Source organism: Heloderma suspectum, chromosome 1 (assembly GCF_057233095.1).
Source record: "Heloderma suspectum isolate Gila_16-S chromosome 1, 16-S_ref, whole genome shotgun sequence".
Classification (NCBI taxonomy): Eukaryota; Metazoa; Chordata; class Lepidosauria; order Squamata; family Helodermatidae; genus Heloderma; species Heloderma suspectum.
The window spans coordinates 122482316-122503779 of record NC_139458.1 but is presented as its reverse complement, the minus strand read 5'-3'; the positions used below and the strand labels follow the sequence as shown (position 1 = coordinate 122503779).

The 21464-nt window shown below is 42.4% G+C and overlaps 2 protein-coding genes across 3 annotated transcripts in view; both read right to left on the bottom strand.

Moving 5' to 3' along the window:
- The window catches only part of CARS1 (cysteinyl-tRNA synthetase 1), a 61221-nt gene extending 43590 nt beyond the window's left edge, over positions 1-17631 (bottom strand). Inside the window, exons 1-2 of one of the 2 annotated variants that reach the window (XM_084855526.1) lie at positions 17539-17631; positions 3814-4059 (exon numbers count right to left, since the gene is read on the bottom strand). In XM_084855526.1, the coding sequence (XP_084711652.1) occupies positions 3814-4059; positions 17539-17551 (259 nt within the window). In that variant the 5' untranslated portion in view covers positions 17552-17631. The remainder of the gene's footprint in view (positions 1-3813; positions 4060-17538) is intronic. The other variant, XM_084855533.1, reaches the window with a different exon arrangement.
- Positions 17632-19581: 1950 nt separating this feature from the next.
- LOC146357785 (tumor necrosis factor receptor superfamily member 10B-like) overlaps positions 19582-21464 on the bottom strand; it is a 29048-nt gene continuing 27165 nt past the window's right edge. Inside the window, exon 10 of the mRNA XM_084855511.1 lies at positions 19582-20560. Coding sequence (XP_084711637.1) covers positions 20262-20560 — 299 coding nt within the window. The 3' untranslated portion in view covers positions 19582-20261. The remainder of the gene's footprint in view (positions 20561-21464) is intronic.

Genomic DNA, 21464 nt, shown 5'->3' with positions numbered 1-21464 from the left:
TTTGGTTTTGTTTCGTAAACGTGCTATCCGGGTTCCAAAGAATCACTGTAGGTGCACCCAAGGATGTGGGCAAGCCCAGTGGGATTTTTTACTTCTTGTTTTTTCTTCAACCAGCAGATCCCCATGCCATCTCAAACCACTTTTGAAGGTCCCCACTCTTCTAAAACCAGCTTGCTATGTGGCATGGAGGGCTGCTGTCTGAGAAACACAAACCCAAGGCTCCCTTTAAAACTGCTCATCTTTCAAGTGCAACGAACATCTGCACTTATAAAAAACATGCTGATCTCTGTGTTTCGGACTTTGTATTTTGTCTTACATACACCCAGTCTGAAAAAAATAATAATCCTAGAGCTGGAAATGTTTCAGGGTGCCTTTATCAACGTTCAGAACACTAACAAACAAAGAAACAAACACTGTAAAGAATCTAGTTCAGTGAGGATGGAATCGACAGCTGCATTTCCTGAAAAGTGCGATCAGCAGAAATCTGAAACTAATTTTTTTACAGTTCTTCCAGATCGCCCCCTGGTGTCCTCAGAGAAAATGGTTAACATTCTGTCTTGCTGAGGAAATAAATATTTCTGAAATGGTATTTGGGATGTATCCTTCCTATACAAGGCTTCCCCAACCTAGTGCCCACCAAATGTGTTGGATTGCAACTCCCAGCATTTCCAATGGCTATGCTGGCTGAGAATGATGGGAGCTGCAGTGCAACACATCTGGAGGGCACCCGTTTGGGGAAGGATGGCCCATAGTATAGGCTTCATCTGAACACCTGAGGTAATCTGAGGATGATATAAATGCTAGGGTGTGTGAGAGTCCACCTGGAGGTATGGCAATGTTCATTATAAGTACTTAGGTCAGGTCTTGCTTGGCAGTCCTGAGCAAGAAGGTAATACAGCCTCTTTCCCCCTTCTTTTTCACTTGGGCTATATAAGCAATGGGCTGAGCTGTAAGAATCCCTTTTGTATCATCATCATCTCTATACTGCTCCATAGTCAAAGCTCTCTGGGCAGTTTACAAAGATGATAAACCATTAAAAATACAGTGTACAAAGTTTAAAAACCATATGCATAAAAACACACAAACAGACAGTACACACGGCGACAACATGTATCTAAAAACAACCCTAAGCAATCAACCATAAGACAAATCCAGGACCCGATTAAAACTTATCTTATGCTGCCAAATGCTTGCTTAACCTGTCACCAAAAAGATAACAATGCTGGCACCAGGCAGGCCTCATTGGGGAGATCATTCCATAATTGGGGGGTCACCACCAAGAAGTCTCTCTCCCTTATTTTCCATAATGACACTGACGCAATCCAACCCAGGTAGCACATAATGTGCAGCATCTCAAGCGAAACATTCGCTCAGCTAAGGCACCAGGAGTGAAAGCTGTTGTCAGCTAGCAAATAGCACACCAGCACTTCAAACAAGATGAGAGCTGCCATTTGTAGCATGGGTTTGCAGGAGACCAGAAAAATCTCAAGTTCAATGCTGACACTAGGTGGGCACAGAACAGCTTAAGCCAATACCCCCTTTCCCTCTACATGCCCCACAAATAAAGCATATGCACCTGCTGAACCTGATGTAGGCTTCAGTGAAAATCTGCCATGATTGTGTTGCTCTGGAAACTGAACTAACACAATGTTTTTGGAGAAGAGCTACGCTAAGAGATCATTTGGCCCTGAAGAACAAGTGCAATAATTTTATAAAATGATGGTGTCAGAAAAGGGGGCTAAAGTAGGGTGATTAGAAACCCAAATACAGTTACATACATACAGAAGAATGAGGCTGATTTAATACAATTATATAATTGTCAAAAGGCACCAATACAACTAGTAAGTCTTCCAGAAATCTCTTCCACTGGCCAAAGTGAAGGGAGGAACTCTGGAGTATTTTTGACGTATGGCATCTTCAGAGGATGATGTGAATATAATGTGATGTGAATATAAAATTCCACTGGTCTAAGACCTTGGATGTATACTCTTTTCACTGGGAAGGAAAACGACTCATCAAGCCTTGCCCTAGCAATCACCATCAACGAATCATATTTGGAACAAAGGGCTCATCACCTTTCTGGTTTGCAAAAAGTCTGATCTCAGAAGCTAAGCAGGGTCAGCCCTGGTTAGTACTTGGATGGGAGACCGCCTGGGAATCAGGCTTCCTGCATTGAACAGGGGGTTGGACTTGATGGTCTTGTAGGCCCCTTCTAACCCTACGATTCTATGAACTCTATCCTTGCCTTTGTCTGTGTCAGTTAAATTGAGGCCATTCTGATATAATTTAGAGTCCCTGGACTTTATTTGCAACACCTAGTTCGTTGAAACTCTTGGTAAAAACTGCTTCATCTCTGAGACAAATAGATTTCTTGCCTGAAATGGCCCCTGGTCTCAGTTATCTATGCTCCAGGTTAGACTACTGCAATGTGCTATATATGGGACTGCATTTGAAGACAGTTTGGAAACTGCAGTTAGAGCAGAATGTGGCTGCTAGATTACTAATTGGGACTAGGTGTTACGATCTTATTATGCCTGTGCCATGCCAACTGCACTGGCTCCCAGCCCATTCTCGGGCTGAATTCAAAGTGCTGGTTTTGAGCTTTAAAAATCCTTGACATCTCAGAACCAGGGTAGTAGGACAGCATGTCTCCATAGGTACTACCCATATACTAAGAACTTTAAAGGAAGGGCTCCTTGGGTGCTCCCACCACCCAAGATGAAGCCGGCAGCTACTACAGAGAGTGTCTACTTGGTGGTGACTCCCTAGTTCTGGAATGCTCTCCCTAGAGAGTTCACTTGGCACCTACTTTATTGTCCTTTTGGTGTCAGGCAAATACTTTTTTGTTTTCTTTAGCTTTTCAGATGCAATGTTAACACCATTGACTGTTTCATGCTGTTTTTATAGTTCTGTGGCTTTTCACTCATTTTATTTTTTATATTTACATTTTTTGTAAGCTGCCCTGGGAATACAATTGAAAGGTGATATAAAATATGCATTTTGAATAAATAATAAAATAAAAATAAGGTGGCTGGAATTTTTCTAGCTAACAGGCCAACGATGGGTAAGAGTGACAGTGGCACCATGCAACGTTTTGGCTAAAGCTCAAAACGCTTATTTCAAATTTCATTCTCCCATCCTTCTGCTGAGGTACCATAATCTGTTATTTACTTATGGTGCACATTGCACTCATCAGCACGACTGTAACTTTTAGTCTAGTTATGTAAATGATTGATCATAGGGATGTTACATAGGACCCTCACCTTCTTCCTTCTAACATTAAAAGGCTATTGACTCTCTAAAATATTAGATGACAAAATGTGTGCCTGTTTGTGTCTCATCTCCCCTCTCCCACCCAGCATTAAGGAGCCTGGGGCCTTTAAAGATAGGAGAAAAAGACAGCCACAATAAAACAAGACCAGTCACTGACTTTTCTTTTTATGCCAGGCTAGGACTGGAGAGACCAAAGTTCAAATCCCTACTCAGCCATGAAGCTATTGGGTGACTTTGGGGCCAGTCACATTCCCCTAGTCTAACCTACCCCACAGGGTTGTTGTGAAGAAAAAATAGAGGAGAGAATCTTGTACATCACTCTGTGCTTCTTGTAAGATAAAAAATTAATAAATAAAAATAATTTTAATACGGAAAGGAATGGAGGCTGATTATTCACTGTGATGATCCAGAAGCCTATGACTAGCAAATGTAAGAGCTCAAAGAAAAAGTCACAGAATAATGCTTTTGAATAAAAAATCAAATCTATAAACAAAGAGCATGCCTTTACCTTTCTACCCACTGGCCCTTGCCATTACTCACTTGTTTGCTGTTTACCCGAGTCATGTTTTTGACTGCTGCCATCATAGATTGCTTCTATGTGCCTGTACCAACGCACCACATGGAAATGCTCGTCCAGAGGCGGGCCCGAAAGCTGTCTGAAAGCTTCCACATCTGCATGTGAAAATGTGAACCCCTGGATATAACTACGAGTGCTGAGGTACTCGTTCAGAGCCTTCAACTTGGCTTCCTCTTCACTAATGCTCAGAACAGAATTGTAGTCAGAAGCTGCAAAGACAGAGGCAGACGAGAAGTGGTCAGAACCCCTTGTATAAAAGCACCCAGAAACAAAGCACCCCCTCAGTCTAGGCGGGGCGGGCCATACGCACATTAAGGTCTTTATGGTATGGCAGGAGCAGCTGTGCCTCAAACAAACACCAGCGTAGTCTATATGGGGAAATAATACAAGCCAAAAAGCATTCTGTGCTAGAACAGAATATGAAAAGAAGGCTGGACGATTTCAGTCTTGGGAACAGTTGCTAATCTGCTCGCATGTGACATGTCCACTACCCTCCAGGCAACCAAGATGGGGCACCTGACAAAAGTCACTGTTTTTCCCTTTTAGGAAACACAGCTATGTATGGCCAGGTGAACTAATAACTTTGTAGACTGTTTGCAAGGCTGGAATACATATGTAAAAAGCTGTGGCTGTTCATAAAGGTTTGTTTCAAAAGACATTATAAAGTCCTCCTTACGGCCAGATTATAGGAAATCATGGACTTAGCCCTCAGATATACATACACACAGCACTACTACAAAGCAGGGTGGTGAAACCCACTACATGTTTTGGTGAAATTTACCAGTGGAACACAGAGTAGTAGCTCCCATATTAAAATGTGAATATATATCAGAGATGGGGTTTCTTCCCCATCCACACCCAATAACAGCAAAATACCTCTGCAAACCCTATTCTCAAGTTATGGGAATTAATTTAGCCACTCTTTTGTCTAGGTGGAAAAGAAGAGGGTGGCCTCTGTTGCAATAATTTCTACTGTCAGCCCTGGTCCCCAAGGTCTTTTTTTTTTTTTAAGCACAGCATGAAGCCCGGTGTTTTTTGCGTACAAAGGATCTGCATACTTTAAAAGATATTGGGATGGATCCAGATCCCATACCCTCTGTGTAGCATTTTTGGGAAGCTGAGGTGCTGCTGTGGGGAGGAGGGGCAGAGAAATCTGCTTCTGCCAACCTGATTGGACATGCCTAAAATTAGATCCAACCCTTGGCTAATGAAAGTAACCGAGGTATAGTTGACAATACAATGCAGGCTATATAAGAGAATCATGACTTATTTCTCATGATAATGTGTGCTAAATTAGCTTGGCTGGTGGTGAGGGGATAAGGACTGAAAAAAGAACAAAAATGGTTGAAATGATCAAGAAAAAGTCAATGCCAGTGGCATAGCAGCAAGAGAGATTATGCACGAGATAATGCAGAAGAGGAATAAAACGTGTTTATTGCAACACTGAGCCACAGTTGTGAATAAAGCTAAAGATTCAGCGACAAAAACATTTGCTGTCAGAGAAAAGCACTCAGAATGCAAAGGTAAAATTAATCACATCACAAGTGTTTCCAAACCAACAGCAGGCCTAAGCAGTAAACCCAACAGCAAGCTCTGGAAGTCACAAAATATTCAGGATAGAATCATAGGGTTGGAAGGGGCCTACAAGACCATCGAGTCCAACTCTATGCAGGAAGCCTCATTCCCAGGCGGTCTCCTATTCAAGTTCTAATGAGATAATGCATGAGCTCCTCAAAAACATCAGTAGGGGTGGATAATAATTTGGACATTCCCTTTGTTTGCTGTTTGTTGGGCCTCTAGATAAAACTGGTATTGGAGTTCCAGGCTCATCTCTGGCACCACAGGAACAAGAAACGTAATCCCACAGAAAAGGAAAGCTATTGGCATTCCAATGAAAGCACATAGGCCACACCAAGCTGAAGAGGTTGGGGTGGGGCAGGGGCATGCATCCAACAAGCACTACAGCCCTATGCAGGCGGCCAGTCTGCTCATGTGAGAGTTAGAAGGGCGGGGGGGGGGGTGCACAAGCCCCAACCTCAATGTCCCACTGTGTGCAGGCTCCTCCTTATAGACTTTTGCGTGTTTAGCACTAAGGTCGAAAGCGGGGTTGTAAGCACGTTCAGCAGGGTTCCTGATCGTGGGGAGGTGTATAAGCATGTTCACAAACCACATTCAACCCCCAACGCTCAATGCTAAGGAGCCTGCGCGCATAGGGAAGTTTGGAGCAGGGCTGGAATGCACCCCCAACCCCCTACACAGTATTAGCCCTTGAATGTGCAGGCAAATGAAGCTTACAAGAGATTGTAATCTCTCTTCAACACACACTCGACCTGAGATCAGCCAATAGCATGGAATCTGTTGGATTTTTTAAACCCAAGGTTTGTGAAATTATAGTATGGCTGCTATCTGATGGAGTGGCAGGCCACAGAAATGGATTCGGTGGCTTTCTAGGTCACCCACAGGCACCATGTCAGCTAATGTTCATCTCCTAAATAACCAAAACTCTTCCTGAGGACACCTACTCACCCTTTAATCACATACCTGATGGCCAGTTCAAATAACTTTAATTTGCAGTGCTTAAAGCATGTCAACATTACTCATAAAAATACCTGTTTGAGGTCTACAACTAAGCTATTTCCTCTGGATAACTATAACTTGCCTTTACTGCATGCATTCTTCCTCAAATACATAACCTATGGATAAATAGGCACAAGGTGTACATTAAGTGCTTCAAGAGAGGGAAGAGCTCAAGGGTGGTGTCTGTGTGAAAAAGAAGAGAGCTTATCACAGTCTTCAACCCTTTCGGACCCAGGACTCAACTGCCCCAACCAGTAACATGAGACCCACGGTTACTTCATTTTATATATATATATGGTGTGTGTGTGTGTGCGTGTGTGTATCTCTCTCTCTCTCTCTATATATATATATATATATTCCTTCTCTGTATAGGGTGAGCAAATACAAAGGAGGACAGGATTATACCTCTAATAGTCGCACCAAACAGAGAACTTCAATAAGTGCAACATTTCTTGCTCTTGCAAGACAGCTGCCAAAATTCTCACTTCTACACAAGTATTAAGAGTAAAGCAGTCCTACCTATGCACCTGGACACTCATCCTCACACAGTCTTAAAAAAAAACCCAGAACAACATTAAATAGTGGTACTACCTGTGTGACCCATTGCTTGAAGACTAGAGACCTAGTAAGAGGCTTGGCTAAAGCTACACAGAGACCACAAAAACATAGCAGCACCCATATCCTATCACACAACACGGGTGAGACCTGCCTCAAAGGTGGCCAGGGATATATCAGAAGCTGTGGCTCTATGCTGTGAGACACAAGGAGATCACAGTGTTTTGGGCTTGCTACCAGACACAGGCAGAGCTGCATCTTGCGTTGCCACTCTTTCACATTATACTGTGCAGAGCATATGAGATTACAATTTGACTCATCAGTCAAAAAACTATTGTGAGCATCATGAAGAACGCTTAATATGTAACTAAGAATAAAGAAATTATCTGGTAAAGCATTTACAGATTCTAAGGCGACTTACTGTTTACCACAGGATCTATAGAAGCCGCAAGACCATCATTTCATTGGACAAGCTATAGAAATCAGTACAGGTGCTTATCTACAGCAATTCAGATTTAACAACACTGCATTCCCAGCTCCTCGAGACAGGCACAATAAAAACAGAACTTGGTGAACTCAGGTGGAATATAGGATGCAAACCTTTTTTTAAAAAGCATTAAAATATTTATAGCCCACCTTTCTGTTTAAAAAATGCTCAAGGCAGCTTACAACAAATTTTAAAACAGTCAAACATCAACAAAAGAATAAACAATTTAAAAAGGACAGAGAGACAGATTTTTAAAAGTACATAAAAACTCAGTCTGCAGGGAGTCAATCAGCAGGCCAAACACCTGCCAGAAAAGGATTATAGAGGGAACAAGGCAGGCCTCACTGGGCACGGAGTTCCAAAGCCTAGGTGCAGCCACAAAGAAGACCCTCTCCTGAGTCCCCACCAATTGCACCTCGGATGATGGTGGGAGGTGAAGAGGAGTCTCTCCACTTGATCTTAATGAACAGACAGGTTCATATAAAAAATATGGCCTTTTAGGTATCCTAATGTCATGCCATGTCATTTCACACCAGTGCTACCACAATGTATTCCTGGCTAAGCTTTTTGTTAAGTCCCTTAAGCCCAATGGTGCAGGGGTTATGCTACATATCCTAGAAAGGAAGACCAATGCGCATATTTCAAGATTCACTAGTTCACAACTAGTATAAATGCAGTGTACTAGCACTGTAGAGTGCTTCTGCTCAGGATTCTAGCCAACCAGTCATGGTGACTTCCAGGATACTTCATTCCATTTCCCACCTCTCCCCCTGTCAGTCAGTATCCCATGGCCAATGAGCATGCTCAGTGCTCACTGGACTGTTTTGGGGTGTATGCCCCCCTTTTAGGGTCTTAACTACATAAGGAGCCACACTCTGAGAATGAGGTCACTATTAGTATATAGGATGTACTCAATGACAGAGTATGGTGCTTGGGATCCAGTCTCTGTACATTGGATTACATTTGGCAGATCACGATCTTTCAGCCTATGTTCCAAGTGGGAATGATAGGAACCTACCAATACAGTTCTCATGGAACAAACAATGTTAAGCCATTAAAGCACTCTCTGCTTTAAATCAAGGATGAGCAGAAGGTAGACCTCCGCATGTTTTGGACTTCAACTCCCAGAAGCCCCTACCAGCATGGCCAATGGTCAGGAATGCTGGGAGTTGAAGTCCAAAATATCTGGAGATCTACTTTCTACCCACCCTTCCTTCAAACAACGTGCTACATAAATGGCAATAAGGATAGTGAAGAAATCAATTTTTTAACTGCCAAGTCTGTTTACGTGTCCATTCCTCTATGTAACTGACTCAGCTTTAGTGGCATTATCATACACAAAAGGGGTGGGTGGGTGTCATCCCCCCACCTCCACTCCTTTACAGGCATTAATTACAGATCAAGACATGCAAAAGATACATCTCAACAAAGAGGAAAGTCAGGCAATTCTGTACCTACCAGTTACAAGAAACTAGGTTACATGTTACAAGTAACAATTTGTCAAGGAAGTGTAATGGTACAACATGTAAAGCATTATGTTCTATATATGTAACACATCTGATATTAGTTCTTATGCGAGGGTATCACCTGAAAAGTCTTGAAGAACCCAGACATACGACACTAAAAATTTGATGCCGACACACAGGAATCAGAGCAAGGCTAGCACCAAAAACATTCAGTGCATCCTCAAAATCTGAAATATCTTTCCAGTTGGGTTAGTACCATACAAAACTTTACTGCAGCACTCTGATGTTTATAATAGACGCAGCACCCATCTTCTGAAACGTGCTTCCCATTGATATTAAGCAGATGTCTTCAGCATTGGTCTTTAGGAGTCAAGTCCTACCTCTTCACACAGGCTTTCCCTGAGGGGTGACCCAGCCAGTATGGTTATAATCGACCACCAATTATTTTATTGTGCTTCTGTTCTTATATGTTATGTTTTTATTAATTACTCTGAGAGCTACTACAGTTTATAAAGTGGTATATAAATTTATGTAATCAATAAACACATGAGCACACACTAACCAGCTGACCCACCCACCCCTCTTTGCAGAAGAAAATACTTAACAGAAGTCAGGTAAAACACACTCAGGTTCATAACATTAGCTCATGGCAATGCACCAGACTGTAGTGCAACACAATTTTCCTCTAACCTAACCCATGTGGACAACACTCACCCAGAGAGGCATAAAATTAAGCTCTTCTTTAAATACTCTGCCTCACTTTCTAATTTCTTCAACACTCTCTCTAGAAGCAAACAGGGCAGGAAAGAAAGGGTTAACTCCCTCCTCCCCTTCCCATGGTCCTGATCTGGACCAGGGGCTACCCAGGTGCTTGGGGGGGGGGGAAGTGGCCAGTGAAAGTGTGCATAATGTATACACATTGGCATAATACTACACATGTATGACCCCTGAACTGCTGGCTGAAGTCTCACTTGTGCATGCCCAAAACTCAACTTGTGCTTCTCTAAACAATATATAAGCATTCCTCTTTGGGCCTTTCCACACAATTGGACAGTCAAAGTATGCCTTAACTACATCTTATCATTTGAACAATAACCTCGCAAGTGGCTTTTCACTGTTGATAGCAAAATAACCTGATTTGCACCAACTACATGGAGTGATAGTAGTGAAAACAGAAACATGGGCTGCTATTCACTCTTTTTCTTTGTGGGGAAGGATCTGGCTAGATGTGCATTTCAGTGAAAGAGAAAGGGAGGATATAGTAACATTTTGCAGGTTTACCTCACAAAAAAATGGGAACCTCGTGCTCTCCAAATATTTTGGACCACAACTCCCAAAAGTCCCAGCCAGCATCAGGGATTATGGGAACTGTAGTCCAAAACATCTGGAAGGCACCAGGCTGCCTACCCAACGAAACAGCTTGGCACAGCTATCACAGAAGGGAAGGTGACAGTTTTGTAGCTGTTTTTGCTCTTTTTAAAAATGTGTGATTAAATGAGAGTTTTGATGCTGGAACTGTACAATGGGGGAGTGCAAGCTTCTAACGTAAACTCAAACTATGATCACAAGATAGTGTAGGCACTGAGCGTAGGGGAGGAGGGAGGAAACGTAGTTGTGTAATTTGTTAGTAATCACATTGCAAATAATGTCCAATGCGAGCTCATGACACGGAAGTGCTCATTTAGGAAGGGAGAAGGAGGAAACCATCCCTAGGTTTCAGATCACAGATTTATTCCCCAGGAGCACACCTATTTCTGGCCAACTCACTGGTTCCCCTGCTATAAACTACTTTTAAGTTATAATTAAGTTAAACAGTTAAAATATGTGTACTACATGCATGCCAGAGGCACAGATCTCTTCCCTTTAATAAAACAGGGCCAGTGTGATAACTAGTGGTTAGAGCATTGGACTGGGACTCGGGAGATCTAGGTTCTAGTCCCCAATCAGCCATGAAGCTCACTGGTTGATTTTAGGCCAGTCACTGGCTCTCAGCCTAACCTACCTCACAGGGCTGTTCTGAGGATAAAATAAAGAGAAGGAAACTATGTAAGTTGCCTTGGGTTCCTTGTGTGAGGAAAAAAGGGGGAATAAAATGTAATAATAAATAAAAGTAAAACTCTACATGGTAACATTGCTATAGTTATGGGATATTTAAAATACCTACAACAAATGATCTTTAAAATACGCCGCTTGTTTGCAATTTAACCTCGAATAGATTCCCTGCTACACTGGAATCTTGCGCTCTCCCTGAAAACTCAGTGGAGGCTCTGCATGACATTCTTGCAAGCACAAGCCACGCTGAAAAGAGAAGACTGAGGGGAGATATGATAGCGCTCTTCAAGTACTTGAAAGGTTGTCACAGAGAGGAAGGCCAGGATCTCTTCCCGATCCTTCCAGAGTGCAGGGCACGGAATGCTGGGCTCAAATTACAGGAAGCCAGATTCCGGCTGAACATCAGAAGAAAATTGCTGACTGTTAGAACAACACGATAATGGAACCAATGACCTAGGGAGATGGTGGGCTCTCCCACACTGGAGGCATTCGAGATGAAGCTGGACAGCCATCTGTCAGGGATGCTTTGACTTGGATTCCTGCACTGAGCAGGGGGGTGGACTCGATGGTCTTACAGGCCCCTTCCAACCCTACTATTCTATGATTCTATTATTAATCCTTATAGCAATGACTATCTGGAGGAAGTACTCAAATACTGCAGCTTGGAGTACTGGGTATCATGGGATGGAAATACAGAGTACAGCTGGAGTCTCCCAACCTTTTTGGACCCGTGGGCACATTTGGGAATTTGAGAAACTGCTGTGGCCACCACCACAAAATGGGCCCCATGGAGGCTGTGGCTAGTTGTCAGGGCCTGGCTAGTCAAGAGTTGGGGAAGGGAGAGAAATAATGAATCATAGGCATGTTTTTAATAAATACATTGTTTTATCAAAAACGTTTTTTTGGAAGGGGACAGGGAGTGAAGAGCTGTGCAGGCACCATTGCAGGAATCCGCAGGTTCCATGGCACCTGCGGGCATTGCGCTGGGAACCCTGGAATACAGTGTCCCTGCAATAAAAGTGCAACTATGAGGGAAGCAGTGTTTTTATTGTATTGTGCTTTTTTAAATTATTGGATTCCAGGTGAGTGTACATTAGGATGAAGGGCAGTCTAGAAATCTTTTCAACATAAATGAATGAAAGACAGTACACAAAAATGAGAAAGAAATTTTCATTCCTGTAAATGGCAATCTGAAAGTGCAGAAGAGCCCCTTGTCACTAGCACTGATTCTGGTGAAACACTGTAGAGGTAGCTGCATTAATAGTTATTGGGGCCAACACACAGCAGGATCTGCTGATGGCTGGGTTTTTTTTTTCTTTCCTTCTAACTCAAATGTAGCCCCTGGGAACTAAGAATTCAATTGCAGCAGGGTGGGAATTGTTTAAGCATTTCCCCCTTCGCTAGGACAGCAAACAATAGGCTGAGTAGTTTGACTCTGATTTTTCTTCCTTTCAGAGAAACAAGCCACTTCCCCTTTCCACTCAAGGGAACTTTTGTTGGTAAACAAAAAAAGGAAAAAAAGGACAATTTAACTAGGTTACATATTCTTTGAAATGAGAATCCACTTAGACAATATTCAAGTTTTGCTTTTGGTTTCAGCTTTCCAGGTGCAAGGTTCTCTGCCACTGAAAGAGTGATGCAATCTCAATGGAGACCTTTACTGAGGGATTGTTTAAAACTTTCATATAAAAGGTGGGGGGGAGGATGCAAGAATCCCTTTATGAATCAGTGGAAGAACTATCAGTGCTTTTTTATATATAAAATAATATTTTGATGACAGATGCAATAAAAATGCAGGATGGAGAAATGCACACCACTGGATGTGAATGTAGTTCATATCAACCTTCCCCAACTGGCACCCTTCAGAAGTGTTGGACTACACTTCCCATCTTCCCCAGCCAACATGGCCACTCCTCCAACCTGGCATCCTTCAGATGTGTTTGGACTACAGCTCCCACAATTCCCAGCCAGCAACATCACTTAGACTTGCTGCCTGGGGATATTGGGAGTTGTAGTCAAACACTTCTGGAGGGTGTCTGGTGGGGAAAATTGGTTTAGCCCATTTTATTATGTCCTGCTCCCTCAATTCTTTTTTTCTCTATGTTGTGTCAAAGTCAAATTAATTACTACTCCTGATAGGTATTCATGCTCTCTCTCTCTCCCCCCCTCTGGAATTTGTGATGGATTTAAATTGTTGTACACAGCTTTTGGAACCAATCTTGCAGAAAATAAGCATACATAAAATAAATATTTAGACAACTCTGCAGTTTTTGCAGACAACATATAGTGAGCGGCCATAACTTGGAGAGCCTTCTCACTAGTGGCATCCTGGTTGTGGGAACTCCCTGCCCAGGGTGGCAAGTGAATCTTTCCTGCTGTCCTTAGGTGGTAGGTGAAACACATTTTCAGAGAACATTCAACTAAGTTTTGCTGGAGATCTTGTGTTCTTGATTACTGTATGTTGATTTTATTGTCTTGGATCTTAAGTTGCTCTTTTCCTCACACAGTGTGCGTGTGTGCGATTTCTACCAACCCCTCTCTCCATCTGCAGCCCCCTCATCTCATACAAACACCCCCCCATCCTCAAAAGTGGGGTTTCAGGGTGCACAGGGGGCTGCAAAAGGAAGGGGGAGGTGGGAAAGGCCTGTTCTGTTCTATTCATGGAAGTGAAATCAGTATTGCAGCCACAGATTTTAAAGCTTGCATTGTTCTGACATTATATCTTATTAAGAATCGCTCTGTAAGCTTTGCTGTGAAGAAGTTTAAAATAAGCTTGGCCATGTCACAAATTCTCAAGCTAGCCTACCTCACAGAGTTGTTGTAAGGCTAAAAATGAGATGACTCCATGTATACCACCTTGAGCTCCTGGGAGTACAAACATGATAATTAATGCGTTATTCACAAGAGTAACTCCCTCATGGCATCTGAAACATAAGTGACCCAAGTTCACCAAGTAGCACAGCCATATTTAGATACAATGCAAAATGGAATGCAAAATAATAATCCTTTTTTTTAATTAATGGTTCTACACATTTACCTCCAAGACTTAATTATATGTTTACATTGAAATGCTAATGTTTAGGTTTAAGAACCTGCTCTATATTGCTTACTTTATCAGACAAAGAATGCAAGAGGAAAACAGCAATGAATATTTTAACAAAATGTTTTCTTGTAAACAGGGCTTGAAATATATTTCAGATCCTTAGGCACCAGCACTGAACACTTACAGCCCATTCATATGTGTATTATTTTTCAGAATTCAGTCCCACTGAGTCAAGGAGTCTTACTTCCAAGTAAGTCTGCATAGGATTACAGGCTCCCAAATGACTAGATCTTGTTCAGCCCTCGTTAGAACTCTTCATCTTTCTGTATAAAGATAATTGTTTAGCCAGCAATCAGACACTATCATTCCCATGAGTAGCAAGATAGTTTCCAACTGCTGTACATGGAGAAAATAACACAGGGAAGAGGGCAAAACACATAATGTATGAGATGGATAACAAAGCTATTGTCCTGTGGGCTTTGTGTATAGTATGCTTTGGCGGTCACTCCTGAAGAGTGGCAGTTGCCTGTACTCAACTGTGTGGATCTATACCAACTACATTTTGCAGAGAATTTGACCTGCTAGTTCACGGGTGGACAAGCTGTAGCCCTCCAGATGTTGTTGGACTGCAACTCCCATCAGCTTTAGGCAGTATAGTCAATGGCAGGTAATAAGGGATGATGGAGTTGTAGTCCAACAACATCTGGAGGGCCATATGTTTCCCCAATCCCTTTGCTAGTTTATTAGCATAAGTGCACCTGAGAAGCTAAAATTTCCAAAACAACATTGTAACTGTACAGCGGCAGGGCTACGTGATGACAAAAAAGGCTGAGGCATTTGCACCTTCATAATGTACTGTCTACAAGCTGAGCCTGGTAGGGCATTGACATGGTATGGTAACTGGCCACAAGATCATCTCACAAGTTAGCCTGATGACTATTCCTGTTTTTTAAAATAAGGCCAACTGTTGTTTTAAAACAAACATCCAGCCCTGGTGGACATGAAGGAGCGATTCCACCAAGGGAGCAAAGCAGACTTCATTACATAAACATGTCTAGTCTGTTAGGAAATGACCATGGCCTTACTTTCCCAAACTGGCAATTTTTAATCCTAAAGCCCAGTTGCTGATAAGCTTTCACATGCCACTATTTGTGGAGTTGTTTGGGTTTTCTCCCCCTGCCCCATAAAGCTGACATCAAGGTATTTGGCTTACCTTCATATGAACTAAACTAAGTCCCACTAATCCCAAAATGCAAACAACACTAGGGACTTTTCCTGGTATCCTGCATAGAAGTAAACATTTGAATTCAGTAACAGCCCAGGTTTTAACAGGGCATCCGGTGACCTGAGCAAGACCACATCTTAACGCTAGCAATGCTTTGTGATTGTGATGTGTTAATTTTAATAGTGCACTATTGTCACAACACAATAATAACAATACTGTGGGTTCCATTCAAACTATCATCTCAATACAGTCAAATGCTAATAACTGTCCTACACAGATTATTGCTTAGAGCTACTTCACAAGTTTTGGCATGTTTGAATTTGGGTTAACAGTAGCCATGCAACAGCTGGTGTGCATGAAGGAGTAATGTGATGGCTTCGACATAAGCCCAGTTGCTAGGTTAATTCGTATTACCACAGCGTTCCCCAACCTGTTGCTCTCCAGATGTGCTGGACTACAATTCCCATCATTCCAAGATGGAGGAAAGGCTGTATCATCTTGCCGCCACTCAACCCATTTTCAGCAGTGTTACACTAGTGTAGTAAGTACTAGTTGAGTCTCTAGTTAAACATGTGATGAAGCAATCGCACAATCAACTGAGCAAGCTCCGATTCGCTTAACATAAATTCTCAATATGTCCTTAAAGTATTTACTTTGAGCCTTTTCTGGCAGAGAACAAGATATAATGAAGTGTCTCCTTAAGTTCTCCCATCGTTTTCTAATTGATAGTGTTTTGCAATAAATCATCATAAAAATAAATCATCATAAAAAGTCACATTTGTAATACTGTGTACAGTTCTGGTCATCCTATCTCAAGAAGGATATCACAGCACTAGAAAAGGTACAAAATGACTTAAATTATCAAGGGGGAGAAGCACCTATAACAAAAGGCTAAAGCATCTGAGGTGGTTTAGTTTAGGAAAAAGATGAAGGGGGCATGATAGAGTTTATAACATTATGAATGGTATGGAGAAAATGAATGGTGGTATAACTCAGGGTCACCTAGATCCTGTCAGCAGATCCAAAACAGGCAAAGGGAAGTAGCATTTCACACAACAGATAGTCATGCAATGCTTGGAGTTTACTCTATAGAAAGTGGTAATACTCACTGGTTTAGATAGACCTATCCTCCATGATCCTAAAGGAAATCAACCCTGAGTGCTCATTGGAAGGACAGATCCTGAAGCTGAAGCTCAAATATTTTGGCCAACTAATGCGAAGAGAAAACTCCCTGGAAAAGACCCTGATGCTGGGAAAGACTGAAGGCAAAAGGAGAAGGGGACGGCAGAGGATGAGATGGCTAGATAGCATCACGGATGCAATGAATATGAACTTGAGCACGCTCCGGGAGAGAGCGCAGGACAGGAAGGCCTGGCGTGCTATGGTCCATGGGGTCACGAAGAGTCGGACACGACTGAACAACAACAAAAATCCTCCATGAAAGCTACCAACATTTATTAGCCATAACAGTAACTAAATGGAATATCCAGATTCAGGTGCAGTATACCTCTAAATTCCAGCAACTGAGGAGACAACTTCCTGCGGGCTTCCCAGGGGCAATCTGGTTCACAACTGTGGGAAACATGATGCTGGAGTAAATGGACTTTGAGTTTCTCACAGTCTTACCATGCCCACATAACATAGGTTCTACGTACTGCTAAGCCCTTTTTCAAAGGGAAGAAAAGATGCTGAGAAGTTTCTTGCCACCTGCAAAGTAAAGCTCAAGGCTTCCCTGGGATCGAAACCCAGTGAGCATTCCCAACCCTACATCTCTACGCCCGTGAGTCACAACAGAGACTACTTCGAGACAACAAAAACTGCAGCACGACAGGATCGCCTTAATATTTCTGCATCACCATAATAAACTGGTGTAGCACCAGATCTCCCGTAAGATCGCAACACGTACTGAAGTACCACGGGCGTCCAATAGGACACGATCAGACAAGCCTTCCCCCACCGGGTGCCCGCCAGATGTTATCAGCTGCAACTCCCATCAAGCCCAGCCAGCATACCCCATCATCACGGATGCTGGGAGCTGTAGTCCGAAACATCTGGACGGCACCAGGTCGGGGAAGGCGCCTTGAGTTGACGGCGGCTGAACATAGGATCCAGGAATAAGGCATCGGGTGGGGGAATCGTACTATATGGGCTACTAGTCCTCTTTGATCATTAGGAAATCGCGGTATCGCTCTATATGACATGACAATGGAATGCCACGACGCCCCTCCTCACGCCCAGCGCCGATCTATCTTTTAAAGGGCAAGCCAAGAAGGCCAAGCTCACCGGCAGCTGCCATCCCGGCTCTTCCCTTCCTCCTCCGCAGTCGCTTGTCAGCCGCCGACCTGCCTCACAGGCTGATGCAACCAACGGCGAGTCCGGAAGCGCAGCGCCTCCTCGAATCGTCACTTCCGGCAGGCGCGGGGTAGCCTGGCAACGCGAGGAAGCGTCTCTACAGGCTAAATGGGGTCACGTGGCTGCCGCCATGCTGGCCCACATTGGCTTCGGCTGTACGTGTTGACGAGGGCTGATAAATCGCCAGCCTCATGTTTGGAACATTTTTTTCTCCTTGTGGGGCAATTTCAGGGTTGCCATATTTTGCTAGTGTGTGCACAAGAGTATGCTAGCTTCCCCTTCTCACCCAGCTGGAACTGCCCATTCAGATAGTAACTATTGTTGAATGTTATGGACTTCTTGCTGTTCCAGACATTGTAAGATTAAATATTTTTTAAAAGGAAAAGTTTTCTGACATACCGTCCTCAGAATGCAGGAGATGACAGGCTATTGCAGAGTAAATTGATGCAGCATACGTGCATGCATTAATCAGTCTGCACAGAAAAGCTTTCATCAATGTGCAGTACCGAGGCGGGCGAGGGAGTCACTCCGGCAGCGCTTGGTGCGAGTGTGTTCAAAGTACCGTATCGGAGAAATGTTGGAAGGTATGACTCCCGCGATGCCACGTGGCCCAATTGCCTGCAGCTGACTCTTCAACTGGCCTCATCCTAAATTAGCATCTTAAATTCGTTCAGACCCGTAGGAGCTGAGCGGGGACAGTAGCTCAAAAGCGAAAATCCCCCTACCCTAAGATCCTTCTCAAAGGAGGCGCCTTCTTTATGAAAAAAAATAGTTCTTGAAGAACTGCCAATGATTATGTCCGAATCCCAAGTTTTAGAACTAGCTTAGTAATGCAGGGCAGGATAGAGCTCTAAATTTAAAGGGGTATATCAGTTGCCCATTCTCTTCGTTGTTTTCCAGTCTGTTAACTATTAAAAATACCTTCCTGAATTCATGTGCTCTACTCCAGTGTGTTAGATTTAAGTTCAAACCCGTCCCATATGCCTAAACAGTCTGCCATGTTCCTATCCTTGAGGAATGGGTGGGGTTCAGCTACCTTGGCCAAGAGCACTGTCCTCCTCTTCACACACATCTTGGAAGCGGTTTGTATGTCAGCTACTACTCTCCCTCCACTTATGACTGACCATGCAGACTTCATGATTTCAACGTCAAAGTCAGTTTTTTCTCCCCCCCCACCCCTCCTCCGCCTTTTGTAACTACTTTGATGAAGATATCTGAAGACCTTGAAAGCTTGGCCACAATGTTGTGCATATTTGGTTGGTCCTAATAAAAGATATTGCCTGACCATAGATTTTGGAATTCTTATGGACTAGTATGGCTTACTTAGTTCTCTATGTAAATCTGCTCAGGTGAACTGTGCCATGATACCTCCATATATGGATATGGAATTGTGTATGAAAATAGAACATGAGAAATATCCGTTGCTTTGGTTGTGATCCTAAGCACCAGTAAATGGAAGCATGTTATTTGTAGGTGTTTAGGACTGAAATCTTACATTTTGAGCTTTTTCCAATGCAATTGGCTCATCTACATCTTCTTTGTTCTGTTGACATCCCTTTAACTGCAGTATCCAGAACTGGACACCACCACCACCTGCCCACCAAATGGAGGCCTTAACATGCAGATTAGATTGATCATTGGAGCAGATACCTAAGAGCATGAATTGAAAAGTCCCCCCTTCAAAATGTGCCTTGGGGTTCATACTGGCTGGGGAATACTGGGAGTTGTAGGACTTTTTTCTGCCTAAACATGCATAGGATTGTGCCATTAGCCATGAACTCACTAGATGGCCTTAGAGAAGCTGCTCTCGGAGCCTCAGCCCCCATCCCATCTTCAGTATTGAGAAAATTGTGGCCCACTGTTGTCATAAGGCTTACCGAGACAATTTATGTGAAGCTCTTTGGACAGTTAAGTGCTCTGTAGATTGGAAGCATTATATTTCTTGCCGTTTAATTTGACATTTTTTCCTCATATGTATTCCCATTTATTGATGTGACCAAGGCAGGTTAATACTGAAGTGTTTTATTAGAAAATACTTACAAAAAATAAAAAGTGGTTCAAATTGTAAAAAAAAAAACAAAAAACTGAATGATTCCAGGATTTCATTTGAAAAGCAAGGAATTTAACATAAATAGCCAGTGCAGAGGTAGAACTGCCCAGTCTCCAACGTCTTCTCCAGGAACACCCCTGCATATGGGAATCTACTTGCACAGGAAGATGTACTTGGGGTTCTAGCTCCAAGCAAAAACTATTACGCCCAGTTTCAGCCTGCTGAGCATTTAACACTAACACCTTTAATTGATATAAGGAAAATATTTTATCTTTTATCATCTTGCACTATGTACATTCATTTTTCTGACTTCTCTCAACAAGGATGACAAAAGAAAGATTTTTGAACACTCCCCAAGTTCACTTTGGCAAAATGTTCAAATAAGCAAGTCATAGAAGTTCAAGTATATTCATCGCAGTTTAGATGTTACAAAACGTACATATACAAATATGCAAACAGTCTCCATATTTGTTTGAACAGCTGTTTCAAGTTTATACCTCCTCATCAAAAGGTAACCTGCACTAAAACGTGTAAAAGCCAGACCACCACCACAGTCTGTAGTTTGCAGACCGTGTTCTTGTACGTTAAAAAAACACATAAGACATTAGTCTTTGGTCTCCACTGCTATTATATCTTTGCTTATTAATTCATTTGTTATATTTTCATAAATAAGGGTAAGCTTCCTGTGCCATAGACCATCTAATAATTTACATAAAGCATCACCAATTCCAAATCTATCTTGTAAAGTTTTTAACATTTGATAATGCTGTTCACCGGTATTATTAGCATTATCACAGATTATTTGCTGAATATCATTGTCTGATAAGCCACTCCTCCTCATAAGCATATTCCACTCCTGTATTGGCACAGTGTTCGTTGATTCAAAATAGATGTTCTTTAGCTCTACAATACAAGAAAGATACATTTTAAGTTTTAAAAAATGAATTTTACACATGCTTAGAATGTTTGTTTACATATTAAGGCCAACTGCTATTCATGACAAGCTTTACATTTTTCTTTCAAGGTGATATATCTAGATTTTTTTATTGCTCAGCATCAAGTTTTAAAGGACCTAGGGCGCAATGCTATGCACGTTTAAACAGTAAAAAGTCCTACAGTGCCCAGCATTCCCCTGCCAGTATGGCTGGCTGAGGAATTATAGGACTTTTTTTGTCTAATCATTGTGCCCTTAATTATTTATTGGGATTGTGCTCTTAATTATTTAAGATAATTTATACCCAACCCTTCTAATGCATGCACACCACTCAAGCTTGCTTACAACAACTAACATCCCAATCATCGGCATAAAACCACAATATCAAACAAAAAAATAATGAAAGGTGACAGAACAGATCAAAACAAATTTCAGGTAAAACAGCATTTGCCTGGCAGGGCAAAAGCCTACAGCAATAAAAGAATATTTACTAATCAGCAGAATATAGTTAAAGAGGGGGGCATCTGAACCCTTCTTTAGGAGTTCAGATATCTGGACAAGGTATTCCAGCAGTCTGAGTGTTGCCACAGAAAGCCCTAACTCCTGTCAAAGCTAACAGTGCTTCCACCAGGAGGTGTGAAATATTTCTGTTTAAAATAAAACTAAATATTTTCCTATTAGAATTATTACTATTATTATTAATCTATGGACTTGTGTACAATACACTGAAAATACACACAACTAGTTTTCCTTCTCCTTTCAGCCCTGCCTCTAGGATTTTCCTCCACCTCTCATTTTTCTGGACCAGTCCCCCTCTCAAGTCCCAACACCCATCTCCTAATCCCCTTTGTCACTTAGCCTGATTTTCTCTCA